Source organism: Haemaphysalis longicornis, unplaced genomic scaffold, assembly GCF_048455015.1.
Source record: "Haemaphysalis longicornis isolate Haplotype H1 unplaced genomic scaffold, Haemaphysalis longicornis Haplotype H1 scaffold_1, whole genome shotgun sequence".
In the NCBI taxonomy this organism is placed as follows: Eukaryota; Metazoa; Arthropoda; class Arachnida; order Ixodida; family Ixodidae; genus Haemaphysalis; species Haemaphysalis longicornis.
Genome location: NW_027526203.1, coordinates 164009523 through 164037291, shown reverse-complemented (window position 1 = coordinate 164037291; position 27769 = coordinate 164009523). Strand labels below are relative to the sequence as shown.

The window sequence follows — 27769 nt, the reverse complement described above, 5'->3', positions numbered from 1 at the left end:
CATGTCGGTCAACGTCAATAGCATCTCGCGCATCAAGTACCTCCGGACCTTCGATAGTTATGCTCATCAGCTCATTCACATGGTTGGGAAGAAGACGGCTTCTTTCTGATGACAAAACCCTGTTGAGGGCCGAAAACGAGCGCTCAGCAGTGGCTGTTGTGATCGGCAGCAACAGGAGATGGCAGAAGACGTCTCGCAGGCTGGGGAACATTGCGGCATGATGAGGCTGAACGAGCAGAGATGATAAAAATGCAGTGGACGTCAAATCTTCCTGAAGTCACCTGAAAATGTTCCACTCCGCGTCTAAGTTGCTTCCGATTTCTTCATCGTATCGCAGACCGACTGCTGGAAGAACTGAATTCCAGTCTACAACTTGTTTCTTTTGCGACAAGCACGCGTAAAAACACCGCAGCGCTGTAGAGCAGTCTACAAGTGTCTTCTCGAGAATCAGTTCCTTGTACTTGGTTAGCTGGAATGCTAAGCTTCTCTCGTCATCGCGTGTTAACGCTTGAATGTGAGTGCCACTTTTCTCTAGGTCCTGCACCGATACCTTTACGTCTTTGAGCACACCTTCGACCGAAAGTTCCCCAATCGCCTCAGCTGTTGCCTCGACGAGAGGACATAGGTCTACCGCAGAAGTAGAAGTCTTCTGAATGGCGCTGTTCAGAGTCGCCAATGGCTTGAACAGACGATCCACAAACGAAATAATCGAAATTGTTTTCTCTGACCGCAGCTGCAGCAATAGCCCGCCAGCTTCACTGCTCATGTCACCACCATCTTGGTAAATGTTTTCTAAGGCCACCAGTAAAGGCTCAAGTAGCCTCAGGATCACAGACAAAGACCGCTCGTGTGAGAGCCAGCGAGTTTTGCCGGGTTGCACTAGCTTCAGCTTCAATCCTAGGGCATCCTCAATTTTTTCAATGACACTCAGGCGCTTGGGGCTCTTGCTGAAAAAAGAGTAGAGCGAGGAGACCAAGCTGATGGTCCACTTGATTTCCTTTGACGACTCTGCAGCTCGCACCAACGCAAGCTGCAGCAAGTGTGCCCTGCAGTGAGTGTAACAAAGATTGGGGTTACACTTCTGCTTGAGTAAGGCTTGTACTCCTCCATGCCGGCCAGAGAAGTTCGCCGCCCCATCGAATGCACAGGAAGCCATCTTGGTAGAGTCCAACCCAGACGTACTCAACTCTTTCAAAGTTTGCGATGTCACAGAAGCGGCCGATGTGTCATCAATAACCTCGACATCTAGAAATGCGTCCGTTGGGTGGCCGTTGGCTTCAAGATAACGGACACAGTGGCTTAAAATTTGTCTTCCATTGACGTCGGTGCATTCATCAGCCATGTAAGAAAACTTCCCGAATGTAGAAAGGGAAGTCTTCACTTTCTCTAGGGTCGTTTTCTTGACGGTAACTCCAAACGCTTCCAACCAGTCTGTTGAATTTCTCGCAGAACGGTGATGAGCGTTGGCTGGTCTTCCCCTGAACCACTTCTCGACCTCGGGATTCACTTGTGCCAGAGAACTCAGCAGGGGTCGCCAGTTCGTTGTGTGGGCTACTTCTTGCTTGAAAAGAAAATAAGACGCAATAGCCATGTTCTTTCTCATAAGCAAAGTTTGGTCGTCAGCACTTTTTGCCGCCTCGTTTAACGCTTCCGAAATCGTGTGTGGCTGGCTTAAAAGGCTTTCAGCGTGTCTGTGCTGTCCCTAGGCGTTGTGTTTCGCGGCCTTTTCTCCAAGCTTAGATGCATTTAGCTTGCTGACAGGTTTGATTATCCACGCACCACTAGTTTTCCCATCAACAAGGAGTCTCCCTTCATTGTATGCCTGTTTGCACGCTTTGCACCAATAACCATCTTTTGAAGTCTCAATGAATGGAAAACGCGTAAATGAAGATCGGTGCTGCACTTTTGGCTGCACGCCCTCTTCAGCTGTTGGTTCCACAGCTGGTTGGGGTGAACTAGAGGTGCCGGGTGAAGTAGACACATCTACTCGCGGTGTTTCAGTCATTGGACTTCGATGTCTTCCGTGAAATAAAAAAGTTCTGAATAGGTTGTTGTCGCTTCATTTGAAGCGTTACCTGTAGCAAAGGAAGAAAGAAAACGCCCAAATATAGTGGCTTGGTTTCTCCATTACAAGGCTACAAAACAATTTGCGAGAAATCAGCCTGTTCATGCGTTTACAGCAGAGGGTAGCACCTTCGTAGGGTATAAAATTTTAATCAATTTATGTCTCCAACTTTGTGTCAGGGAAACTGGTAGAGGGTTTCATGCGACTGAATTCGTTGAATATTGCTGTAGAAATATTGGTTTCATATGCGTAGAAGCGGATTACTCTCTAACAAAACAGAAGAGATACGACGTAGCTGCCCGTACGAGTATTCTCTGTTGCTTTATTTCGCAGCTGTCACGTTCACTAGGAACATCGACATAAGCGAGCATACAACATTTATTTTTTCGCGATCGCTTTTGCACCATAGGCATCTAACAATTACGAGCTTCCTCCTTTTTGCACAATTTGTTCACATACAGTAAGCAGCAAAGAATTACTTTTATGTGACAATTCAGCGTTCAGACAAAGCGTGCAGAGCATATTTCTCATCGCTCGAAAACGGCCATTCAAAACTTTGCCAGAGGTACCATCTCTCCTCAGGCGCTCCAAATTCCTGTTCAAAATCCCCCTACCGACCCCGTGGAGCTGATCTGGACTCCTGCCCATACAGGGCTGGGGGGCAACGAGGCAGCCAACAAAGCAGCTCGAGAACTCACTGTCCGAGCAGGCCCAAGCCTCGTACCCTTACACGGAGCCCGATCAGCCCGAGACAGCTTGCTTAGCTATCGGGAAATAACTGAGCATTACCGCCTCGCCCGCCGCATATTCCCGCCGGCTCATCCTACCCTCTCTCACTCTGAAGAACGCTTATATGGCGCCTCATTCAAACAAACACTTTGCCCTGTCGCGCCAAACTGCACCTAACTCATCCCACACTGTACCAGTCCCCCAACTGCCCCGCATGTGGCTTGAAAGACACCATCATCCATACCATGTGGGCATGCAACAACGACCCCTTCCCATTAATCCGTACCACCGAGCAATGGGAGGCGGCGCTGGGTAGCTCCGACCCGCAGATGCAAACAAGTCTGACGGAACGGGCTGCCTTGGTCACCGGCAAACTGCAACTACCGGTCACCGCCCCCTCCTAACTACGTATCGCAATAAAGTTTATTTCTCTCTCTCTCTCTCTCGCTTGCTCGGCTATCCGCGTGTCCAGCGCACATCTGGTAGCGAAAAAGGCATCGCCCACTTTGCCAGGCGATCTAGACAAGATCTGCACGTGCATTCGGCGGAGACCGACGTGTTCGGTGCCCCTTTCAAGCTGAACGTCACGCCGCCACGTACAGAAAGGGGTGGAGAAGGGAGGGAAAGGAGGCGGCGGTTGGATGTGCTGCAGGACTCTGCGCCCCCTCATTATGCGTGCAAAGATGTTCGTCGTTCCTCGCTGTTACGACCCCCTTGCCTGCTCACGCAAACAAGCAGATGCGACAAACTTTTTTTTACAGCGTGGCCGGCCCGTGCGTGCGCACGTGCGCCGAAGTCGCTGGAGTTCGCGAAAGTTCCCACGTGTTCACTACTTGGGTTAAACCATAATTTTTTAAAACACGAACGAGATGACATAAGGACAGACAACTCTACACAAAGAAAAAAACAACACACAAAAAAGAGAAAGAAAACCTTGCACCGACATCGCCATTCGTGAGCGCAGGCACTAAGCGCAGGACAAAGGGACCACGTGCGCGCTGGGCGGCTAATGCACGGTGTTAACTGCGCGAGGAACACCAGCACACATTAAAAAGAATACCGGACACACAGGAAACCCTAAAAAACATAGCACATACACAAAGGAAAAACTCGGAAAAAAGAAACGTGCTCTAGGAGGAGGCCTGCATCCTGACACAAAGCGTGGATAGCCCTACTGGTAAGTTCAACGTCAACAGGTACCGGAGGAAACAAGCTGCCCTCGCCGGGCAGTCGCTTACGATTTTCGGCGTCCAAGGTGCGTAGTGTGGTCGGCCTTGTGACTGGTGACGGTGAGGTAAGCTCGGCCCCGATGGTCGTCCCGCACTGGTCGTCCCGCCACGGGCCTACCGACAGGCTACCACTAGCGTCACCCCCGGAGTCGCCCAAGCAAGTTGAAGCAACTTCCACATTGACCAATCTTCAGATTCTCCACCCTACTGCCCGCGGACAATTCTGGCGCCCCCTTAAGTAAACTTCCCTCGACCGTGGGACTGTCCTGCATACTCGCGTTTCCGCTGTCTCCATTGGACCATTTTTCCCTGGGCACCCGACGTCACTCCCAAAATCACTTCAAGCCAGTGGGGAATTGCTGCGTCCCCCGCGTGGTATTCCACTTCGGCGTATTAAAAATGGCAGTAAGGCACACCCCCGAAAATATCTGGGTTTCGGAGAACTCGTGCACAAAATGTTCTCGTCCTGCAGTTGCTCCCGCACCCGCCCGTCACCCGTACCATTCATATGAATGTCACGGTAGCAGGCGAAAGTTTCCGTGACTAATCTGCGGCCGTTGAAGCTCCACTTTTCCTTTACTTTTTTTTTTTTTCATTTTCGCTACTCCCTGGCTGGTAGCAATGTGCTCGCAGCGTGGTCAGCCTCAAACCACTTTGCCCCTTTCCTTTGAAAGCCTTTTTTGTGTGCACATACGAACTTGCCACGAGCTGTCGAAAAAAAGGAAATAAATACGTGCAACGCTAACAGCAAGCTCGGGGGGCGCACTTTTGTTTATTTTGCCCGAGGCTACTGCCAAGAATAGCAGACGGGCAGCCCGCCGGAAACGGAAAAAATGGTCCCGGAAAAAATGGTCCCGGAGAAAATGGTCCCGGAAAAAATGGTCCCGGAAAAAATGGTCCCAGTGACCATCTAGGAAAAAATGGTCCCATGGCCCAGCCAACGTGTTTCCCTTCAAGTTAGTCCGATCTGAACCGATCTGATGTTGCGGTTTATTTATTTATTTATTTTTATTTATTTATTGATACTGATAGCCTCAACTGGAGGCTGTTGCAGGATTGGGGGATACATGAATAATAAGCGTGCTCTTTTTAAACTTTTTAAACAAAGCAGAAACAAGGGTCAAGGTGAAAACAACAATATCAGCCAAACAAACTACACACATTAACACGTGGCAATTCAAGTGATAACAACGAGAAGCGCATGAAAGATTCAGCAATGGGGAGTACAGAACATATATCAAGAAGGATTATTAAGCAAAAACTTAGACAATTTAGAAGCAAAATTATCAAGGGATGAACTAGTAACAATTTCATTAGGAAGACAATTCCATTCTCTTATTACACATGGAAAATAAGAGTATTTAAAGGATTCATTGTGGAACCTGTACTCAATAAGACGTTTGTCGTGTTTTGTTCTTGTAGACCTGGAAACAGATGGAGTAATGAATTTCTTACAAGGTATTTTTAGTCCGCCATGAATTAGTTAAAACAAAAATTTTAGGCGCAAAATTTTGGCGCGTTGACCTATTGTAGGTAGCTCAGCTCGTCTGAGTAATTCCGTGGGAGAGTCGTAGCGTTTATATTTATTGTAGATGAACCGAATGGCCCTCCGCTGGACATTTTCTAGTTTAGCAATAAGGTGTTTTGTGTGAGGGAACCAGCAGATTATACTATATTCCAGGATCAGCCGTACAAGCGATTTGTAGGCAAGTAACTTTGTATCATGTGAGGCCATACAAATGGACCTTTTAAGAGAGTATAGCGAAGCAAGGGCTTTGTTGGTTACAAATTCTACTTGTTTATCCCACTTTAAGTCGTCTGTTATAATTATGCCGAGGTATTTATAGTCCTGAATTGATTTGATTTTGTCCCTTTGCGTTTTAGGTAAAGGTTTGAGAAAGATCGAATGCTTTAATACTATTCCTATTAGGGGCCGAAATTAAAGCCTTTGGAGGCTAAAATCTAACAAAGAAAATTGGGTAGACAGACAGACGGACGGACGGACGCTTTGATGGATGGATGGATGGATGGATGGATGGATGGATGGATGGATGGATGGATGGATGGATGGATGGATGGATGGATGGATGGATGGATGGATGGATGGATGGATGGTAGGGCTAAACATGGATTAAATGTTTTAATGCGAGTGATTGGATTATAACCACACAAGCGACTCCGAGGCCTGGAACCGTCGTTTTAGTAGCTTAATCGAACACAGCCATCTCAGTGTCTGGAAGGTCATAGAAGCTCTACGCTGCGAGGTTTCGTCAGTATCGGTGAAAATTGCACAAAAAGCCGTGGGAGCTCCATCAAAGAAGCGCACAGCGTCGTCTCGGGTCTAGGACATTTCGGTGCAAGGCATATCGGTGTAGGACGTTTCGGTGCAGACATTTCGGTGTACGGACATTTCGGTGTACGTACATATCGGTGTATGGATACCGTTTCGCTGCACGGACACCTCCGTGCGCAAACATTTCGGTGACCGAATTATCGTGTGCTTGCTTGTTTGAAACAGCCATTATATTTTTATTTTCGCTTAACATCGGTTATAGACAACAATCTAGCGCAGCGCTCGCATTTTTAGATTGGTGCCGTCTTCAATTTTTTCTGGGTACTTTTAGAAACTGAACATTTCTATATTTTTCTTTAATACCTCGTCCATTTTAGCAAGACAAACGTTCTTGGTTCGATTAACCGGCTTTACTCGAACAAGTCTTTTTCGTGCCTTGGCTTCGGGACCAATTTTTCCGGGACCATTTTTTCCTACCTTGGATTTGGGACCATTTTTTCCGGGACCATTTTTTCCAGGACCATTTTTTCCGGGACCATTTTTTCCTACACCCCAGCCCGCGCACGCGCAGATCGATACTGAAAAAGGTCCATATAAGGACTGACAAGAGTGAAATTTGGGGATTCAAGGGGGGGTGTCCAGAAAAACTAGGGGGGGTCTACACACCCCCTAGGAGGGAAGTAGGGAAATCACTGACAGTGGGCTCCGCGCAAAAAGAAATTATAGTGCAGATGTCTCGCTTCGAAATTGCATGTCAAGATCTGCAGCGCCAAGCTGCTGTGTCGCCCCTGACAATTTTTTTTTTACTGTGGCCTTTTTATGAAAAATTACGTTAATGTGCTAGGCCTGCCGTCTGTACATGCGAAGCGATTGCAATGGTGAAGGTGTGCCTCGAGGAAGTGACATTATGGAATATTGAAATTAGAACAAATTTAAGGGGTTTTTTTTTGTGTATGTGCCACCTGAGGCAGATAGACTGTATTCCTGATAGCTGCGTGCATGGCTTTGCTTTCTGCATGTCTGAAAGATGAAACAATTAAAATTTTAACTCTTTTTCTCACAGGTGCCGAAGTGGCAAATAAATTCAAGAACCTGAAGGACACATATACAAGAGTGAAGGCGCAGCTGGAGAAGGCAAACCACAAGAGTGGGTCAGGAGCCAAGGACAATAAAAAAGTGAAATGGCGATATTTCAAGCAAATGATTTCAATAATGGAAATTTCGGACAGACCAGCGTAAGCTTCACGTTTTTTCCAGCCGCTGTTGGAGTTGCATTTTACTATCAAAGCAGTGTGTCAACAAAAAATAGTGCCCGAGGAACAATTTCTGCAGCAACAAACTATTTAAGGAAAATAAATTATTGTTTAAAAAGTGTGAAACACACCAGGAGTGACTAATGATAATTCTGTGCATTTTATCAAGTGTCCATGCATAAAAATGTACTTCTCCTAAACAGAAGATCGCATTAGTTTTCTGTTAAATGTCTGTTGCTTTGGTACACAGAAAGACGCCTACTTTGCAACTTACTAAAACTTCAAAGCTTATTTTGCAGTACGTGCTGCAACATCACATTCACCAAATCACAGCAGTGAGTAACAAGATATGTTTGCATTACAGTTTACAAGTACAGTTGTTCCCTCCAATGCAGCACCTTGAATATATGGAGTGTTGCAGTTGTGTACTACGGCTTTCTTGTTTTGTTATGGTTGTGTAAATGGTAACACAGAAAACTGTAGCAGGCTTTTGAAGAAATTTTGGCCAAGCCAGGGGCAGAATATTTTATTTCAGATATCGTACACCATTTCAGTTTTTATACAAGGCCATCATCAATGCACTAACATGGTCACTTCAGTTATGTGTTATTGCACAAAGCACACTGAAAACAGTGTGGAACCTCGAAAAATAAGGATACAGAAAACAGATGCTGCAAAACACAGAACTGCAAACTGCATGCCCGCAATCCTGGGTGTACATAACACAAAAAAGGCGAAAAAAAGAGCTCAGACTTTTCAGAACAATGAATTAAAAAAGCTCATGGCTGCTAGAGATCGCACACATCATCTTTGAATTCCTTAGGTACCGTACATTTGGGTGCTTCCATGACTATCAAAGCAGGCACATGGTATATACAAGTACATTTTCAATACACAGAGCACACGGAGAACAGTGCGCAGCACAATAAAGGTTGATAAAAAGGAAGAGGACAGTAGAAAATATTGCCGTGCAAATTGCACACAAAATTTCGTTTCTGCTAGAGACTGCACACATTGTCTTTAAATTCCTGCACAGTTATAGGTTTGACAGCTGATTTTGATAAAAGGCATCGCAACATTGAAGGCACAATTCGCCTTTTCATGAAATTCTGCTACACAACCACGTCTAGTTTATACCAACTACTTTATTATCAACTGCAATTGACAGTGCCTCATGCTTGCTGCAATTGTAGCATACTAGACTAAGTTATTTTGTGCATTGCTGCAGAAAACCGACTGAAATGGAAGAAGAGGAGGTCATTGCTGCTTTGGACCTTGAAGTTGTGGAATCTGACGACAGTGATGGCTTTCTCGAGCAGGTCACGGAGGTGCCGAGTGTCCTCCTCCAGCCAGGTAGCCCAGAACAAGCTCATGGGTAACTACACAGTCGAAATTACCGCTTGCGATGTGTTTCAAGCCAGATGTATCTCCACTGTGCCGTGTTGGGAAAAAAAGAATGTCTCTCTTTTCATACAGCCTGAATAGTTCAGAGTCGGTGCTAACGAGCACTGTGCTGCGGTCAGAGCCGTCCACTTCTGCCGGAGGGTAAGCTTATAATACGTATAATAAATGGGCATTAGTAGTGTGCAGTAATTATATATACATTTTACTCTTAAAAGTGGAATACACTTCTCTCTTGGTCGCAAATAGCTCAAATTCCTTGCAGTATTCATTAGAGCTTATTTTCTTTTGCTTAGCACAAGAGTTACCAAGGCAAGAAGGGCCCGAAGGCTCACGAAAAAGGCAGAGAGGTATGTTCACTATTAATTGGGAAACGATTACCCCTAACATACATTTCAATGTTTCAGTGGCCCAGAGACTGCAGAAAAGGCACTGCCTGCTACAGTGGCTGCTGCCTGCCTCACCCATCTGCAGACTCTGCGAAATGAAAATCTGCAGAGGCATGATCAAGTGAATTATTCATGTATGTCCTTTGCAGAACAGCTGAGGAGCCTGCCCCTGAAGGAGAGGCAGAGAGCAATTTTTGAAATTCAAGACCTCCTCCATCGCAAAGTGATGGCTAATATCCCGGAGTGAATGCTGTAAATTTTGCTAAGAATCTCACTTTCAAATTAGTCATTTTGGTATTATTTGTCTGTTACATTTTAATTTTTTCCCTTTCATAGCTTAAAATTTTTTTGTCTTTTGATTTGTGTGATGTGTTTAACTTGGATGTCTGCATGTTTATACGGCTATTTTCTAGTTTACATTTCCTTCATTAATATTTATTCATTACTTGTGTATTATTTATTGGATTAAGTGCAATAATTGTAATAAAGTTCGCATTCAAAACAACTTGCCTCTTCATGCTTGGCTGCTGCTTATCATGGCCTCTTGCCAAGGAACTTGCCCTTCGGTTACGAAGTATCGGCACAGCCTGTCCCTGAGGTCATACGCAGCCCGGCATGAAATGAAACATAAAAAGCAGGCCTGTTATTTTTTTTTCTCTCACTCATCACAAAACAAACTTTCTGTAGCTGTACTAGACATTGTACTTGTAGATCCCACCTTGCAGAGCGTTGGCCAATGGCCGGGGGATCCACCAGGGCACCATTACCATCATCCTCGCTGCACCAGCTGCCTTCAGCCAGACGTTCTTGCCAATCCTCATAGTCGGCCAAGCCTGGCTGGCAGTACACTGTGCGAAAGGCTGTAGGCTCCGACATCAGAAAGTTGTGGAGGATGATGCAGGCCCCTACGATCTGTGTGATGTTTTCCTTCTTGGCCTTGAAAGGCCGTCGAAGGATGCGCCACCTCTGTACCATGATCCCAAATGTATTCTCGATTATTCTTCGGGGCCTGCTTAGCCGGTAATTGAAAATCCCCTTTTGATTTTCTGTGAGCTGCTGGCTCCCTCCAACAGCAGCAGTGAGCGAGTGCAGGCCTAGAAAACAACAGCAGCATTTCATGACAGTCAAGTAGAGGTGAAAGAGCACACGACGGGTGGCTGGTACACTGCCGATATTTGGGGTGTACAGCATGATAGTCCACCGAATTATTGTTGTGGGCATGGTAAATTCACCATTGACTATAGATGAGCTATGCATCCCAAACCGTTGCGTATTATTGCGCATTTCTGCAAGGATTTTGAACATGACACGAGTTTTTCCTGTGGTTTTTCAGACTTATCTGCTTATAAACTACTGCAGCGACGACAAAGAAACTATGCGAGAAAAAGCAGACAGTGTTGTGCATTAAATGTATTACAAAACGCGTGCACGCATTAACCCTTCCGTACGTCGCTTCAGCAGAGTGCTACGCTACTTGAACTATTGCCGTCCTCCACTTGTCCCCAAGTATATACAAGTATGGGCGTGAGAACTTACTCTTCCTTGAGTATGGCTTCATGAGGTAAGTTTTGAGGGGGAAGGCCTCATCCCCCACAAAGAAGTACGGGGTGTCCCCAATTCCTCCAAGGGGAGTGTCTACTGGGAGCCCTTGGTCTCCTCTTTCAAGGTATTTGTGGAATTCGCTACGGCCAAAAATGCCACCGTCCGCCTCGCTGCCATGGTGGCCAAACTCAACGTATAGGAACCTGGTGCATGAAAACACAGTAGAAATAACTGTTTGTCCAAAAAAGGGCTGAAGTATTCTCCTCATGGTTTAAAACTCCCGGTAGTGGTTAACATGCTTGTTTATTTCTGAACTACCTGCCTCTGCTTTTTCAGGATGCCATCAATGTTTTTTAAGACTTCAGAACTAATGCAGCCACACTTACTTTTAGTCAATTTTTGGGCTTGAAACACTTAAGCCCATGCACAACCAAACTTACCGCAAGGGTTGCTTTCTTAGTTTCATAAGGCAGGTTTGACTTTTTTAGGTAGGCTTTGCGGCAGTATAAGTTGCAGGTGTGCTTCGTCGCAAGTGTGAACGGGCCTTTAGCCTTATCGGTGCACCAGTGCTGTGGCACGTTGTATGTGCCACATTGTCGTGATTGTCGTGATGACGTTTGTGGTACGTTTTTGTCTTCTTCAGTGCATTGGAAAACAAGGCGCAAAACCACCGATTTTGGGGGTGGGCGTGGGAAGAACGAATCATTCTCTCAGGTAGTACGCGGGCTGGTTGTCCGAGGACTGCTCGATCCGTGCGATAGGTATATATGTGAAAAACTAATGCAAGATTACGCCTGGGAGGGACCGTGGCGAGTCCTGGACTGACTGCAGCCTTGACAATAAATGGTTGATTACCTAAAATAGGACCTCAGCGGCAAAGTTGAAAAGATAAAATGATCAGTTCCAAGTGCGGTGTTTCGTGAAATAAAATAAAACACAAGGTGCGGATGTCATACTCTGTCATCTCCACTTTTGCGCGGTGGCGTGAAGTTCAACGGATATGAAAGCTCAATAACTGAAAATGTTTTCTCTGTCTCTGCTGTCTAGGGGTTTATTCAGAATTTCGAATTGGGGGGGGGGGGGGGGGGGGGGGTTGAAGCTCTCCTAGGGGAGTGTCGGGTGGGTGCGTATAAATCTCTGGGCAGGGTGCTGGTGGTTGTGGAATCTTGTTGGGGGGTGGGGGGGGGGGGGGGGCGGTGTATAAATCTCTGCTGCCAACCACCGCCGCATTTCGTGGCCGCCAGCAGGCGCCACCCGTCGCGCACATGAGCTTCGTGACGTCATGGTGTTTACGTACAGGGAGAGGTCCATGCACCACCTACTGTACTCGAACACCCAGCTTGCAGACTACCCTTGGCTGCAGACATGGCAGTGTGCTAGATGAAACTGTTGCACACAGCAAGACTACGATTCTGTTCGGACCAGAGGAACAAAAGACCGCCACCCTTTTACACCAGTATACAACTTTTCTTGGCAACATGATACAGTTCTTTATTTATGAATAAAAATTAAAAGAAAATTGAACTTGTACGCGTTAGTTGAACACAGTAACCAAAACCTGTAAGCATAACCTGACGCATAGGATGCAAGGAATAACTAGCTCAAAAAGGAGAGACAGGAAGACGGAAGGGAGAGGTACATTTGTTCAGTAATTATTACTTGGATCAAATAATGAATCAGCTAGCCCCTCAACAAGTTTTATGATGTAACGTACCTTAAACATTTTCATGAGGCTTGATGTGTTTTTACTGCTCATCTTCATTTTCCACGCTTAGGTTTGGTGCCACTATTCTTGTGCGCACATATACAACTCGGTCAATGCAATTTGTTATTCTGAATAGAAAGAGACGTCATGCAAGAGAGATACTTGTTCTAAGATTTGACAGCTGGAGGACCAGCCTACCCCGGAGTGCTGCAATGAGGTCATCCTGCTAAACCTTCGAACATCTGGCTACCAGAGTGTCAAACAAAAGACAAGGAAAAAAAAGGGGAAAAAAATGGCCGGAACGAAAACAACCGAAATGCCATTAATTACTTCGGTCAGGAGCTAAACTGAAAAAAAAAATCATTTCAGTTATCAGTTCGAGTGGAAAGTTCCATTATATCAGCAGTCATTCCAATTTCCATGCAACGAAGTGGGAGATTGCCGCCTTTCATTTCACTGGCATCATCTTTCCTACAGCAGGCTTGCTGCCTGCTTCCCTACTCTATACGTCCGTTATCGTGTTATAGAACTCTCCGAAGCACCACGGGTCTGTTTCAATGGCCAGTGCTCAGCTCTCTACGTGATTGCCGCCCGCAGTTGGCTGCAAAGCAGACACCGGGGCTGTGTTTATTCTTCTGTGGCATTGTTGTGAGGGGGTGTTATAAATGAATAAACACAAAAAGTCAGAAACCTGACGTAATAATAGAAGACCTGCCACAGTGGCTGAGTGGCTAAGGCATCGTGCTGCTGGGCCCAAAAATGCGGGTTTGATTCCGGCCTACGGGGCTGCTTTATGATGGAGGCGAAAAGCGAAAATTCCCATGCAGGGTTCGTACGAGCTTCAAAAGCAAAAATTCAAGGGTTTTTCAAGGACTTTTAAGGACCATAAAACACATTTTCAAGGTCCCCATCTTATGTTTTATCTGGGATTATTTATAACTTTTTCAACAAAATGCAAAATTTTCATACTGCCTAATACCTAAGAACATTAATGCACATTTAGATAGACTCTATGGGTTCATGAATGCTCCCCCAGCTTTATTTTTTTTTTCATAGTTTATATTTAGAGGTTTTTCTTTTTTCTTGGTGTTTTGCTGAGGCTGTTTGATTTCAAAACTTAGTTAATGTTGCTTGCATCTCCTGCTTTGTCAGCAAGAGTATCAGCTGAAATTAACTCAACAAGTGTTGCTGCAAGGCAGGATGAACAGTATTAACTCTATGGGATGAACTATGTACACGTCCACCATTTGCACGTAAAAGCAAATGAAGTTGGAGCATATGGGGCACAGCAAACATGCAATGAAAGGCCGTCCACAGACTAGATGGAACGTGCAAGACAGAGAACAGAAGCCAGCTTTCACGGGATTGTATCGTGACATGAATTCTATTGAGGAGTGCTGCTCCCAATGTTGCCTCGTAATAATGAGAATCCACAACTCGTAATTTTATGCAATACACTGAAACTTAATTTATTGTTACAATGTTTCTTTACATTTTTGACACCTAAAATTCACGACAAACACTTGAAATTCTTGTGAAAAGATAGGGCCATTGGTTATCTCCAGAAAAATCAAGGGTTTTCAAGGACCCTTTAAAAATTCCAGGACTTTCCAGGCCTTGAAATTTACACTTCTAATTTAAAGGGTTTTCAAGGTTTTCAAGAACCTGTGCGAACCTTCCCATGTGTCGACATTTCAGCGCACATTAAAGATCCCCACGTAGTGGAAATTAATTCGGAGCCCTCCACTACAACGCGCCTCATAGTCCAGGTGTAGCTTTGGTGCACTGAAGTCTACAATCAATAAATCAATTGATATAACAATAAAGAAGAAAAATAAATTGCTATGTTTGTCGTGATTACTACAGCATACACAGATTGCAGTGAAAACAGCTGAATACAGCAGCACACTCAATGAAAGCAGCTGCAAGTAATGTTGCGCTTGTACCAGAACCCAGCGAAAACTCAATTTTCAAATTTTCTTGCGGGCTACCACAAACCGTTATGTACCATTACCAGCCATTATTTTTTTCGTTCTGGAACTCAACTGAAATGGAACTTTCGTCTATAGAACGAAACAGAAACTGGAACGAAAAACTTTTCGTTCCGGCGGCACCGTGCTGGCTACCTCTGCTTCATATTCCATATTACTTCCTGAAGTGAGACCCCGGCGCCGCCAGCTGCTCCCCGTAAACCCGGTGGACAGGGCTTTGATTTGTTTCGACCGGGTCATTGAAAAGAAAAGCGCATTCTGGACACATTTTCCGCAGTCAATCAACCATGGTCCCGCCAACAACAAAGGAACCCAACACTAACAAACACAAAGTTTGAACCCGAAAGCACGCGCTTCAGCAAAATAATTATTGACCTAGACGAAATAGTTGAGGCAAAACAGCGAAGCAAAGAGTAAAAAGAACAGGAGCGGCCGTTGGAAGTAGAGAGGGCTCGGAGCCCGGAGCGAAAATCACAGGGAGTGCGGAATCTTCTACAACGCGGATACCCGATCACCTGCAACACTCGGCCAGGACGATCTCCTCACCCCGTAAGAGCCGCGTCCTCCGGTCAGTCGGCGCACAAACACAGGCTACATGCGCTTCTTAGTAAAACGGGGGCCTTGACGCCCCAAGCAGAGGTTTCGCAACAACTATTCCCTGCTATACCAGATACTAAAAAAAGGCTGTTCACCTGTCTACCAACTGCAAAATACGGTTTACACGGCGAAGCCAGTTTCGGGGAACAAAGACAGGGCCCAAACTTAAAATACGTCTGAATGTGAAAGTTTACTCAAATTCGATCTATCTGCAAGTGAACGAAATCTGTTCGTATAGGTTGGCACAATTTGCACTGAACAGTCACATTAACACATATTTCTGAAAGCCTATATATATTCAACACAACATTATTGTTATCCGTGATCAGTGGTTTTCGTAACTGCGCACGAAGTGTTGCTGCTTCCCTCGCTATAATGTTACAAACTCAGGCGATATATATAAAGGAAAACCGAACCTTTTTTCATTCAATTGGAGAGGGAAGGCTCGCACAGTGCTTAGTATTGAAGGAAAAACAGTTTAAAGGAGCACTGACACGAAAATTTTATGTTACACTTTTATTGCTTTTATCGATGCTTAATGGTCTGGCCAACGTGAAACAGCACTTCAAATACTGCAGCGCGCGATAGTTCATTACATTGAACGGCCTGAAAATCGTTTGTTTCAAATTCCCGCGCTTTCATCCCGAACGGCGCATATGACAGACTCCCTGCCTGACCCGCTTCGTGCGGACGTCACCGGCGCCCGCTCGCCGCTTGTGGGGTTGCGCGCGTGAAGTGACGTCACAAGTTTTTGACGAGCGCTGTCACGTCACTTCTTTTTCCTCTCCTGGAGTGATGTCACTCTGATGTCCATTTGCTGAGTACCGCTGCGCACGCTGCTCCGTCGGCGCGATAAATGAGATCCAATTGAACAGTGTTCTTCAGGCCGCTCATATTTCAGCCAGGGTATTCTGTTGAGTGAAGGAAGCGAACTGTGCAATAATTTTAACGCCGAAAATTGGTGTCAGTGCTCCTTTAAGCTTTCAAATGAAATAAAATAACTTCGATCTGATCTTGTTAGATTTGATTTGAGGCCAAAAGGCAAGCTTGAGAATACCGAGTCCCAACCTATGGGAAACTTCAGCGTCCTTTTTTTCTAGAAGACAACGAATGATTCAAATACCACCGCTGTCTTCTGGACTTCCTCCGGGAAACGGGTGTCAACTTGTACCTGCAGGATCTTATGCCAAAAGGCAAACCATCGCGATTAAAAAAAAAAATTCGTGATGAAAGTTGCGCACAGAAGTTCTGAAAGTGGTATAATCTGGCCCTACAAAAATTGTGCTACTATTTGCGGTTTAGCGTGGGCTATGAGGCATGCCGTAGTGGGGAGGGGGGGCTGCGGAATCATTTAAAACCCCCAGGGATTTTCTTAAGCATTCAGAAATTTCCTGCCCACGGACACTTTTTGTGTCACTAAAATTTTTTCTCATTCTTTTTCTCAAACTACTTCAAGTTATACGCAAGTTGGTCCGCACAGTCTTAAAAGCTCGTGCTCTAGTTTTGTTTTATTTTTTAATGTCGGTCATACACTATTCTTCTTCGAGATTTCACTGCGAATGTCCAATAATAAAAGCTTCCGAGACTACACACTTCGCTCGGTGAACTTCGGTTTCGTTTCGGCGGAAGAGGCATGCGGAGGGGGTTTGGGTCGACGGACCTCTGGGGGGGGGGGGGGTTACAACCCCCAAACCCCGTGGGTGCGCCACTGGTCTCAACTGACAGATTATCAGAATATGACCATACATCCAGACAACTTAGGCCTATAACTTCGTATTACTGTGGACACAGAACCAAAACAACCTGTGATCAAACATTGACAAACTGGCACCCATAAAAACAACACGAAAGTACAGTTTATTTCCTGAACAAAATTGACATATTCACTGTGTTCACCCCCCATAATACAACCACCTTTTCTGAGAATCCTTTCGTTGGGGACATTGAATGGTCAAATTATATCATGCCCAGCCATTACTGAGGCTGTCGGGATGTGAAAATGAAGCACCAAACTGGTGCAGGGAGACATTTTACAAGATGTGTTCAGTTTGAAAACTGTGCCTCTCGCTCTTACTGCGCAGCTTTTTTCTGCTTTGCAGCAGCAGCAAGCTCCTTGACCTGCTTACGCTTGGCATCAAACTTAGCCTTAGCTGTCGGTGCTGAGGCCGCATTGTAAGCCTGCTTCCGAGACTGCTTGTCCCCCTGTTTTCCACCGAATGCCTTCTTTTCTCCATCTTTCTTGGGGGATTTTCCTCCGGGCGTCTTTTCAAAGCTCGTCCCTTGCTTCGAAAACTTCCGTTGCTGTTGTTTACTCTTGTTCTTCCTAATCCTTTTCTTCTTTCCAAGACCAGCAGCTGAGAGAGAGAGAGAGTGAAAAAGCAGAACGACTCAGGCCAACCCAGCTGCACTCAAGAAAAGGAAATGTTCAGACACAGATGCGTGCACCAACAGACACACAAGTATTCCTAGACTGCGTGCACTGAGACTGTTGTCTATCACATAACCCTCTTTTAAATGGACAGCAGTACAACAAATGAACTGGGCATTATTGGTGACAGGGCCAGACAATGTGCTTGCAATGCAAAAAACAGACCTGATGGTTAGCCTCAGTGTAGGGTGGGCAGCTGTAAGCCATTGTTTTAAAAGTATGTTGCAACAGGTAGGAACAAATATACGATATCACATGGAAGCTAATCGACGCATAAAAGATCTGTGGGCTGGGTGCCTTCAGAACTCCTTCCACCTGTCTTCCTAATGTCCAGAAGCTACTGTTCCTGAAGTTGTATAGCTGGACGTGCATGCCAAGTTGATCTTGCACACTTTTTAGCACGCCTTTGTGGGACGTTTGTACTGATGGCATGCTTGCCATTCTTGGTCCTATATTTGAGCTGTTTCTTTAAAAATATCACTGGCATGGTTTGCTTCCTAGCATGCAATTTCAAGCTAATGCACCTACTACTAGCAACCAATATGAAGCAGCAAACAATGAAAGCCTGCTCACATATTGCCCATTATGTTATGGAAACTACAGCATATTGCCCATTATGACCACATATTATGCTCACATATTGCCCATTATGTACTAAAGCAAATTTAGACACGTTGCAGTTCTAGACACCTTCTGCCTGTTTGTTCTCACCTCAAAATTCAGGGAAAGCAATGTAAACAGGCCTTGATTGCAGACACTCTAGGCCTAGGATTCCAATTTTAATGCACACACACACACACACAAAAAAAATAACACAAAAAAAGAACACACACACACAAGGGAGGACAAGGGGTATGGGGAGAGAGCTTGATGGTCTTCTTTAGTAGAATCTATTGGTGCAAGGGCATCTGAGGTCAAGAGTGCCAGTTCTATGGTCAAATAAAGCACTGCAAAACGTTTTATGTGGGTGAAAGGAGTGTTAGAGGAGCACAAAATTACAGGGGACACAGGATTCCTCAAAATAAACAGTTATGAATGAGGAATGTTACAAGGTTTCCAATGTGCTTCTGGTGCATAGACCCGTGATAAAAGAAAAGAAATCGGTAATTATGGGGAGTGAAAGGCAGAGAAACAATTACTAACTGGGGTAGCCTAACGCTACCTTGCCAAAAAAAAAAAAAAAAGTTCGAGGAAATTGACGTCTCGCAGAAATTCTGAAACTCTAGTAAAATTAAGCATAGCAAAATTAACCAGATAAGAACACTGAAACATGCCTTGGAATATGCATGGTATAAATATCCAAAAAGTGCTGCCTTCTTCATGCTCCATGGCTGAGCATTCAACCAAGACATGCATTACCAAAAGGTGCTAGCCACATCTGATGCAGTTTGGTGGCTGACCACCAGCAAGGATAAGGGAGTTCGTGCCACATGTACGGCCTATTCTGAGTCTGCATCATAGGACCTTCAGGGTCCTGCCTGTTGGTCTCTCTTAGTTGGTCTGCCTGCTCTTGGCTATATCAGGTGGAGTTTGTTGTTAACCTCCTTGTCCCTGTTTTCTTTTTCTTTTTTTTTTGTCAGAGCTTACTGTTGGTTTCAAATCGTTGCAATGTACTCGAGAAATATCAATACAAGTTCAATCAGCTGCCCTGTCAGCAGTCTCGTTGGTGCTCTGTGCAAAGCAGTTGGTGTGCTTTGCACAGAGCTTCAAAGAGGGCAATAAATGTTCGGTTCCTGCTAAAGTTGGTTTTTGACAGGGCCATGGTTACACTGATTGAGTCAGTAGATATAACAGGTTTGTGTGTTTTACTACGCACTATGTGTTCTCCGTGTGCTGTAACCGTTTCTGTAACAGAAGGATGCTTTTCAAGTGCCCCACAGGCCATGAAAGATGTGGTCTTCGATGCATTAGTAAAGAACTGAGCGGCCTTGTACTTGGAAGCATAAGAAAGGTTGACTGCCAATTATGAGCTGTTCCTATCTATGTGACTAAATGAGGGCTGTTCTGCAAGTGACATTGAATGAGAAGGACAGTTTTGCAGCAATGGATCATTAGAGAAAACTGTTGAGCTGTGGAAGTCTATCTAGAAACAGCGTAATTCCCGAGGTATTTTTTTATCAGGGAGCTACACATGTGTTCAGACACTGATGAAACCTTCATGGTGTAAGTAGCATCGATGAACATGCGCTGGTGCTCTAAAGACAAGTGGTCAGACTCAGCGTAAGGCTCAGCACTGTACTAGTGCGGAAAGCCCTTGTGGTTAACCTGATGCCTAGACTGTGAATGGGATTGAGCATCTTCAGGGCTGTGTTAGAGGCTGACCAGTACATCACGCACACAAGCGAGACAAGACAAGGCTTTCATACAACTGTAATAAACACTTCTTGTCAGTGCCCCATTTTGCAGAACAGCAAACAAAACCTTTCTTCCTATGACTAAAACAACTTTAAAAAAAAAGAGAGAAAGAAAGAAAGATGTGATGAGAGTATGGCCTAATTTGTGAACTCGACGTGCTGTATCCCTTCAGAGCTGACAATGACCGAGTACCTAAGAATTCCTTAAAGACACCACCATAGCAAAGCGTTCGAAGTTTCAGTTATTCGTATACCTCTAGTAATGCTTTCTCTGATGTTTGCCTATTTTTCCAGTTGCCTGAGATGTTGTAAACCTACTAAATATTTGCCTTAGAATGATGTACAGGCATAATACTTTTTTTTCTCCTACACACCTACACCGGACCATCACCCGAGGGGGAACGTCCTCCGCTGCCATTAAAACTCTGCTATTAAGATGTCCCACCCGCCGCGGTGGCTCAGTGGCTAAGGCGTTGCGCTGCTGAGCACGAGGTCGCGGGTTCGATTCCCGGCCGCGGCGGTCGCTTTTCTGATGGAGGCGAAAAGCAAAAACGCCCGTGTGTTCGAGATTTCGGCGCACGTTAAAGATCCCCAGGTGGTCAAAATTAATCCGGAGCCCTCCACTACGGCGCGCCTCATCGCCTGCGTTGCGTCGGCGCGTTAAACCCAACAATCAATCAATTTATTAAGATTTCCTGGCACATTATAGGCTTGGCAGAAGAAAATTCCCGCCACCTCATCCACGGCTAACCTGACAAGAAGCCACCACACTTCGACAATTGCAGACAAATTCCTATCCACACAGCACCCTCCTCCATTCTATCTACCCCACTCAGTAACCCTCCCTCTGCAATTTCTGTCCCACACCCAGCCCCCTGTACCACCAGGTATGGGAGTGCCAAAAACTCCAAACCTACCCCCTATCCCCTTCTCATCTTTTGAGCAGCGGATGGCTCGTTTGGCCGATCCGGACCTTGAACACCAGCAAGACTTGGTAAAGAGGGCCTGGATGGCAAGTCACAGCCTGGGTATCCTGGAATAGGGCTGCCCTCCAGCGGGCAAGTGTCCTGATGTCCGCACTTACAGATCATAAATAAATGTTTATTCTCTCTCTCTCCCCCTACACAGCAGATGTCTGGCATGCCAAAAAGGCATTGTTTCGGTATGCAGATTACCGTGTGGTGGTTCCTGCAAAAGACAATTAGCCAAAAGGTCCCAAGAAACAATGCTCACGTTTTAGGTGGTAGGAGAACTTCAGCGGATGTCCATCCAAGCTGTGGCAGGCCTTGTTCTGGAGGGCCTCCACCAGCGCTTCTTTGTTCTCAAACGTCACCAGGGTGAAGCTGCACGAGAACGGATTGCAGATCTTGTGGTCATGACAGCTGGCAGTGCACAAATTTCACTGCCCTGACAATGCCCCAGCCTCATTGTGGAGAGTACATGCGCACTACCAAAAACCGAGTAACTCAAAATCAAACCAAGAACACAAAAGACCGAGAATAGTTCAAAGAATGCTATGCAAACACTGCAGCATAAGGGAGAGCACCTCTGAGGTGGTTCTCCGTGCACACCGTGCTGCAGCGCTTAAGCAGGCGAATCAATGTAAAGGTTGCAGTTTAAGTAAGGCCTCTGAATATACCTACATTGTTGGCAGCATCTCGCTCATTAGAGGAAGGGCACATTAACACTGAACTTAGGAAAGAAGTTCTGCAATACATTTAGTTTAAGAATTCCACAAAAACAGATGGTTTTTAAGCCATGCGGCCAAGAGCCACAGCCCGTCAAGGGAAGCTGTAGGGGATTTCAGTACTTTGGATAACCTCAGTTCATTTTAGTGTTAATAGCTTTGATATGCATAAACATTTGCGAACCAACTCCAAGATGTCTTCAATGCAGTGGGTCAATTTTGTGGTGCGTATGGTGACATAACTAGGTGTGGGATCATCTAGACCTTGCTCCTGAACAAGCTGTTAATGAGGAGAGGATCTATTCAATCAAGTCCCTAACGAGCAGTGGGATCACGAGTTTTGCAACTGACAAAGTCGTCAATGGGGAATGGGATTATGTAGGTCGTGCTGCTTTTCACATACCTATTAACCCTCTCACTGTCACTCCCAAGATAACTCGGGCAACCACAGATGCACACTCCCTGCCATGCCCGAGCATACATGTGTTGCCTCTTTTCTGAACTCCCTGCCACTCCCAAGGGAACTTGTGTAAAAAAACACACTGTGGACGTGTCGCGACATCTATTTAAATGCATAGATTGAGTCAAGTAAATTCTAGACAATAGATGGAGCCCATGTTTCTTCATCTGTGTCGCTGCGGCTTATCTCAGCAGCACGGCCACGTTAGCTGTGGCAAATCAGATGAGACTATAAAGCAGCGAAGGAAGGCTCAATATCTACGTGTTAGTGGCGAGGTGACACTGTCAGTGGTGAATTCTATGAAAAATATTTAAATTAAAATGGTTTCCCAGACATCTGGACATCCTAGTTAGTGGGTAATATTTTTTGTAAATATTTAAGCATTAGATTTTTTGTATTCCCGTACAAGAATATGTTTGGATAAGGTAATCCTGACTAAAGAGTTCACATGTCCTACAGAACATTGTAGGGCATTACGAGCCTCGAAATTCCGCCGAACAAACATAATTAAAAAAAAAAAAAACCTGGCAGGAAGTGAGGACCACTTGCATAATAAACTCGGCAGTGACACTCGGTTAAGGACAAACCCTCCTCCTTCAGCATCACGGAGCAAAAACATTTCAGGAGCACGCACTCGGCTTTATACAGTGACTACATAGCACAGGCAAATGACATACAACACACACCACACACTTCTTTTACTTCTTTATGAAAGCGTGTGCCATAAAATTGACAGATTTTAGTAAGTTATGCTCATTATTCTGGTTACTATTATGTTTCCTGATAAGAACAAGACTTTAAAAAAATGCATTGAATTTTTGTCTTCAACAACAAAAAAATTACCCCACCTTCCCGCGAGGGGAACCCTGTGGAGATGTGACGCATCTTGGTGGTTCACTTGGTGTTTCCGGTGGGTTGATTCTTTAATTGTGTGAAACATGTGAGGAACGCGTATGATGTATTCTGTATTTAACACGCAGCGTAACGTTAACGATGACGGCCTTGTGGTCGCTGAAGTGTACGGGTAGTGGATGGTGAAGTAACGCGACCACCGTGCAATTTGCAACGAAGATCAAGTCTATGCACGTGCCCGAAATCGGAACGCCAGTGCTGGAACGACTGCGGCTATGACGCAACGTGGCGCGGCTATGACGCAACGTGGCGCGGCTATGACGCAACACAATCCACTTTAATCCAATCCAAGCCAAGCCAATCGAATCCAATCCAATGCCCCTCGCGAGAGAGTGTTCGCTATCGGAGAGGAGAGGGGGTGAGCGGCGGAGAGCACAGCTCGCGCGGCAAGGAGAATGGGGGAGGGATGTGGACGGACAACAACAACGCCGTATGGAGGGACAAGGCGAGTGAATGAGATGCAGTCGCATCTAAAATATTTATTGGAGCTAAAATTGAACACTGTATATTGGACACCCCATCGTTTAGACTACCGCCAAAACTCGGTTCCATTGCCGCCTTTTTGCAGCTTCTAAAAATGCATACAATAAACATGTCCCATGTTAATGAGCAGTTAAAGACAAGCAAGTCCATGGCAGCCTGTTATCAGTACAAGGCAATCACACGTTACTGAACCTCTCTTGTCTTGGAAGAATCTGTATCAAGACCCTCACAGGCATCAGAAACAGCTCTACCTATTTAAAACTTTTTAGAGCCATATTTAAGCAGGAAATTTCACACCAGTCTCAGGGCACCTTTCCGTGTCTGTCAATGGCGTAATGTCACCTCACGAGGGTCAAATAAAAATTACCCAGTTGTCCAACTAGGGTTAAGCAAGTGTACTAACAGGTACTAACACAGGCAAGTGTACTAACAGCTGCTTCCCTTGCTTTATTTTAGCCCCATGATGTGATGAAGCTTTCAAAAGTGTCCTGCAACACAGAAGGTTGTTCGTTCTGTCCATTGGCCCTGCGTGGTGGTAGCAAATGCTGGCACGCTCCTTTTTTTTGCAATTACACTCTCTGGCCAAACAAAACTGTCAGGGCAACAACAAATCACTAGAAAATGAACCTGGAAGCTCTAGACCGTCTCTTAGATGGCAACATCTCACCACTTGGTCAGTGACATGCTGTTTTATACCATGAAAAAATATCAGGAAAAACAGCAGAGAGAAATGCAAGCTTTACTTCTTTCTAAACCAAGCATTCTTTGTTAGCCAGAAGCAAATGAGCTACAAAAGGTGCAATCTTTCTGGAAAAGCAAAAAAACTATTCAGCCTTTAGTGAACCTTTAAGTTTATTATGCTCTGTGAAGCAGGTAGCGGCAGTAATATTCCTCTGCTTTTCTGTTTTTGTTATTTACACTATTTATTTTCATGCATTTTCATTTTCGAGTGCTTGTCATGGCTTGGGTTTCCTTTAGTGAGAAGTCTGTGGCCAGGTCAGAACAAGCTTCATGGCTTTTTGTTTAATGTTTCCCACCAGAACTGAATTACGTCAAACTGGCAAAGAGATTCCTGCCTAGCTGGGCAGGTCGCTCCAGACCGTGGACTTGTTTCATGCTAGCTCTTCTGTCCTCATAGTTTTCGTGTACTCTGCTCCTGTTTCCCAGGCCCAAGAGCCAAAACCAAATCCTGTTGCAAGTCAGTACTGACAGGAGACAGTAGCAGCACTGCTACAGTGAATCAGGAAAGGGGATATAGTATTTCTATGCCCTTGCAGCTAATTTTAAAGGGGCCATTAAGACAGAATATAAGCTTGTTTTATTCAAAAGATTTGGTGTTGTATAGTACCCTCAGTGCTTATCCAGCCGCAAACGATGCTTTATTCACTGAGAAATGAAACAATTTAAGCCAAAATTTGAATTCTCCCACTGCATCGTATGTTTCGTGACAACAGCAATGACGTATTCAGGGTAGGTAGCTAAAGTGAAAGTTCGTATGTTGACTGAGGCAACCATAGTTATGGTCTTCCATCCTAGATGGTGCAGCAATAGCGCTCAAGAACTGCTGTTCGCACAGGGTTCACTTTTGACTGGACTTTACCTGCTGTATTTCTGTTGCGGTTGATAGTAATCATTTCTTGAAACATCAGGTATGACTCAACGACCAGGGTCACATAAGCATGGCAGTGTCGCTTATGCTAGGCCACCAGTGTCATGCCAGACAAGCCCAACCCGCCCGACGGCTGTGTTAGGTTGGGTTGCCCGGCAAAGTGCCGCATGAACGCCTTCTGCGCTTACGTGTTTGTTTGTAACTTTCATTGTTTACCTCACCCCTCTTACTGCTATAAAAGGAATGTGCACTAAATTCTAGCACAAATAGCTTATTCTGCAAGCTTATAATCCCTGTCTAATCTTCGTTGGATTTTGCTGGCCATAGCCAATCGCTTAAGCCACTCATTATACAGCTTATTTGAGTGAAGTTTGCATTAAAAGTGTAAAGAGTTTACAAAATCAAGGATCAAGCAAAGAAAAACAAAGAGTATGTTATAAAAACCAATAATTATATTTTTATTTGTATTCCAAAGTGCCCTCATAAATGGTCAGTCCTAATCTAACTGTATAGCAAATAGCTTTTCCACCTAAGCAGCACCTGGCTACACTAAAAGCATATACGACAAACTGTTCTTCAATACCACCAGAAGGTAAGTAGCAGCAGATAAATGACTTGTGCAGACATCATTGGTATTACATTAATACTTCGACATTTTTTTTAGTTCACTAAGCTACTGAAGAGTCTGTTCAATGCTTCTGACTGTTTCTTAGTTTTGAGCAGTGCATTGCCTACTACACTCACACCGTCAGCGCCTGGGCTCTTGCTGTATGTGCTGGACCAGCGCATTTGCCTGGAAGAATCCGCAACCGCTCTGCTCACAACCGCATGCATGGATATGACGAGCTGATTTTGTTACTGCAAGCGACACGCACCCCGTGCCTCCGCGGCGCACTTTGGCAGTCACGCCCGAGGAGGCAGCAGCGAACATTACATTTGGGTTGTGGCCCGTTAAACGCGTGCAGTAGTTTACAGCGGCGCCAACAGTGCTATGCTACATGCGCTTCCGAGCAGATAGCTGGAGATTCTTACCGCAGTTGGGTTACCGCAGTTGGGTTATCGGCGGGTGCGCTCGTAGTTGGCTGCTATCACGCCTCTGCCCTTTTCACATGTTTAACAGTAGAGGGGGGTGTGTGAAGCAACATCGACGTTTTTGCTTATTTTTAAAGCAAAGCTTTCTACCTCTACCCCCCAAGGGTTCTTTCGCGACCGTTGGTGTCACCAGAAAACTCCAGCTCACAAATAAAAGAATTTACGGGCACCGCCGGGAATCGAACCTGGAACTAACAGACTAACAAAGCGAAAGCCCGTTATCTTACCGATTTAGCTACGAGCCCACACGAACATGGGAAGACAAACGGTGTACTGACCTAGCACATCTACGGGTTTACCCCCTGCCTTCTCGCTGAATGCCACGTGAAAGCGCCACACGACCACTCACGCCCGTCTAGCGGCCCTGTGCGCCCCTTGCTCATGTGCTAAGAGTTACAAAAATTAAAGGAAGCTCACACCAATCCATGGAATCTCACTTTTAGTACGCCAATGCGCTAAAGCCTGTGGCCTCCAGCGTTCACGTAAAAAATCACAGCTCCTTGTCGTCCGCCCTCACGCCAAATCAAGGAATACATTAAAATAGTCCTTGATGACCCGGCCATCATTCCAAACCCCAGCATCAAGATCCTGGGCCTACAATTCCAGGCCAACACCAAGAGTGACGTCTCCTTGCACCGCCTCAAAAACAGCATTAATCTAATCATAGACATGATCAGGCGAGTTGCCACCAAGAAGCGAGGCCTAAAAGAATCCGGTACCTTTCGATTAATTGAAGCTTTTGTCCTCTCGAGAGTTACTTACGACAAACCCCTATCTTCTTCTCGACGAGGAAGACATAGAGATGCTTTATATAATGATTAGAAAGGCGGTTGAGCAGGCCATTGGTCTTCTCATGAGTGCGTCCACACTGAGGCTGCTTAGCACGGGCTCCACAACACGGTGGAAGAGCTGATAGAAGGCCATCTTTCTAACCAGAAGGTCCGACTCAGAACTGCCGTGGGTAACTGCATGCTTCCCCAGATTGGCTGGGCAGCCCAGAATGTCACTCCGCTTGACGTACTCCCAGACTATTGGCGACTAAAACTAAAGATGCTCCCTTTGCTTAGAAATATGAACCCCTCACATGACGAGGGTCAACGAAAAGCACGGGCTCAAGCGCTAAACACCACCCTCGGTGCGGCTCATGCAGTTATCTACACAGACTCCTCCAAAGATCGAGGACAGCAACACGCCATCATCGTGGCTACCTCCAGGACCAACCTCCTTGCGTGTACCTCGCTTAGGACCCAACAAATGACGGCAGCAGAAGTGGCAGCCATCACCTTGGCTCTCACTCAACCAGGGGTTCGGAGGGTAGTCACCGATTCCCAGCAAGCCTACTGGAATTACCAGTCGGGTTGGGTGTCCTGACCTGCACTGTGCGTGCTAAAAAACCACTCCCCAAACGGTTCCATTCAGCTCATCTGGACACCACCTCACGCTTCAATGGAGGGCAACAAATACGCCCACCCAACAAGCCTGCGCTTTTACCTCCCGTGCTATGGAGCCGCACGAGGACAGTCACCCGCTTGTCACGTCCAGGGAGATAA

General features: G+C 45.6%; 2 protein-coding genes across 4 annotated transcripts in view; one reads left to right on the top strand and one right to left on the bottom strand.

Moving 5' to 3' along the window:
• The first annotated feature begins 7400 nt into the window (after positions 1 to 7400).
• LOC144167108 (uncharacterized) lies at positions 7401 to 9981 on the top strand. Its single transcript, XM_077696487.1, has 5 exons — positions 7401 to 7551; positions 8798 to 8944; positions 9046 to 9114; positions 9267 to 9320; positions 9378 to 9981. The coding sequence occupies exons 1-5, from the start codon at positions 7517 to 7519 to the stop codon at positions 9604 to 9606; spliced, it is 534 nt and encodes a 177-aa protein (XP_077552613.1). The 5' UTR covers positions 7401 to 7516; the 3' UTR covers positions 9607 to 9981.
• A 7049-nt stretch (positions 9982 to 17030) lies between these two features.
• Positions 17031 to 27769, bottom strand: part of LOC144138807 (uncharacterized) — a 42659-nt gene continuing 31920 nt past the window's right edge. For all 3 annotated transcript variants that reach the window (XM_077671293.1, XM_077671287.1, XM_077671302.1), the window contains exons 9-10: positions 21210 to 21319; positions 17031 to 17548 (exon numbers count right to left, since the gene is read on the bottom strand). In XM_077671293.1, coding sequence (XP_077527419.1) covers positions 17265 to 17548; positions 21210 to 21319 — 394 coding nt within the window. In that variant the 3' untranslated portion in view covers positions 17031 to 17264. The remainder of the gene's footprint in view (positions 17549 to 21209; positions 21320 to 27769) is intronic.

Coding starts and splice junctions, on each gene's coding strand:
- LOC144167108 (XM_077696487.1), top strand. CDS start 7,517: ATGATTTCAATAATGGAAATTTCGGACAGACCAGC. Junction 7,552..8,797: donor GAAATTTCGGACAGACCAGC/GTAAGCTTCACG, acceptor GCATTGCTGCAG/AAAACCGACTGAAATGGAAG. Junction 9,321..9,377: donor CTCACGAAAAAGGCAGAGAG/GTATGTTCACTA, acceptor TCAATGTTTCAG/TGGCCCAGAGACTGCAGAAA.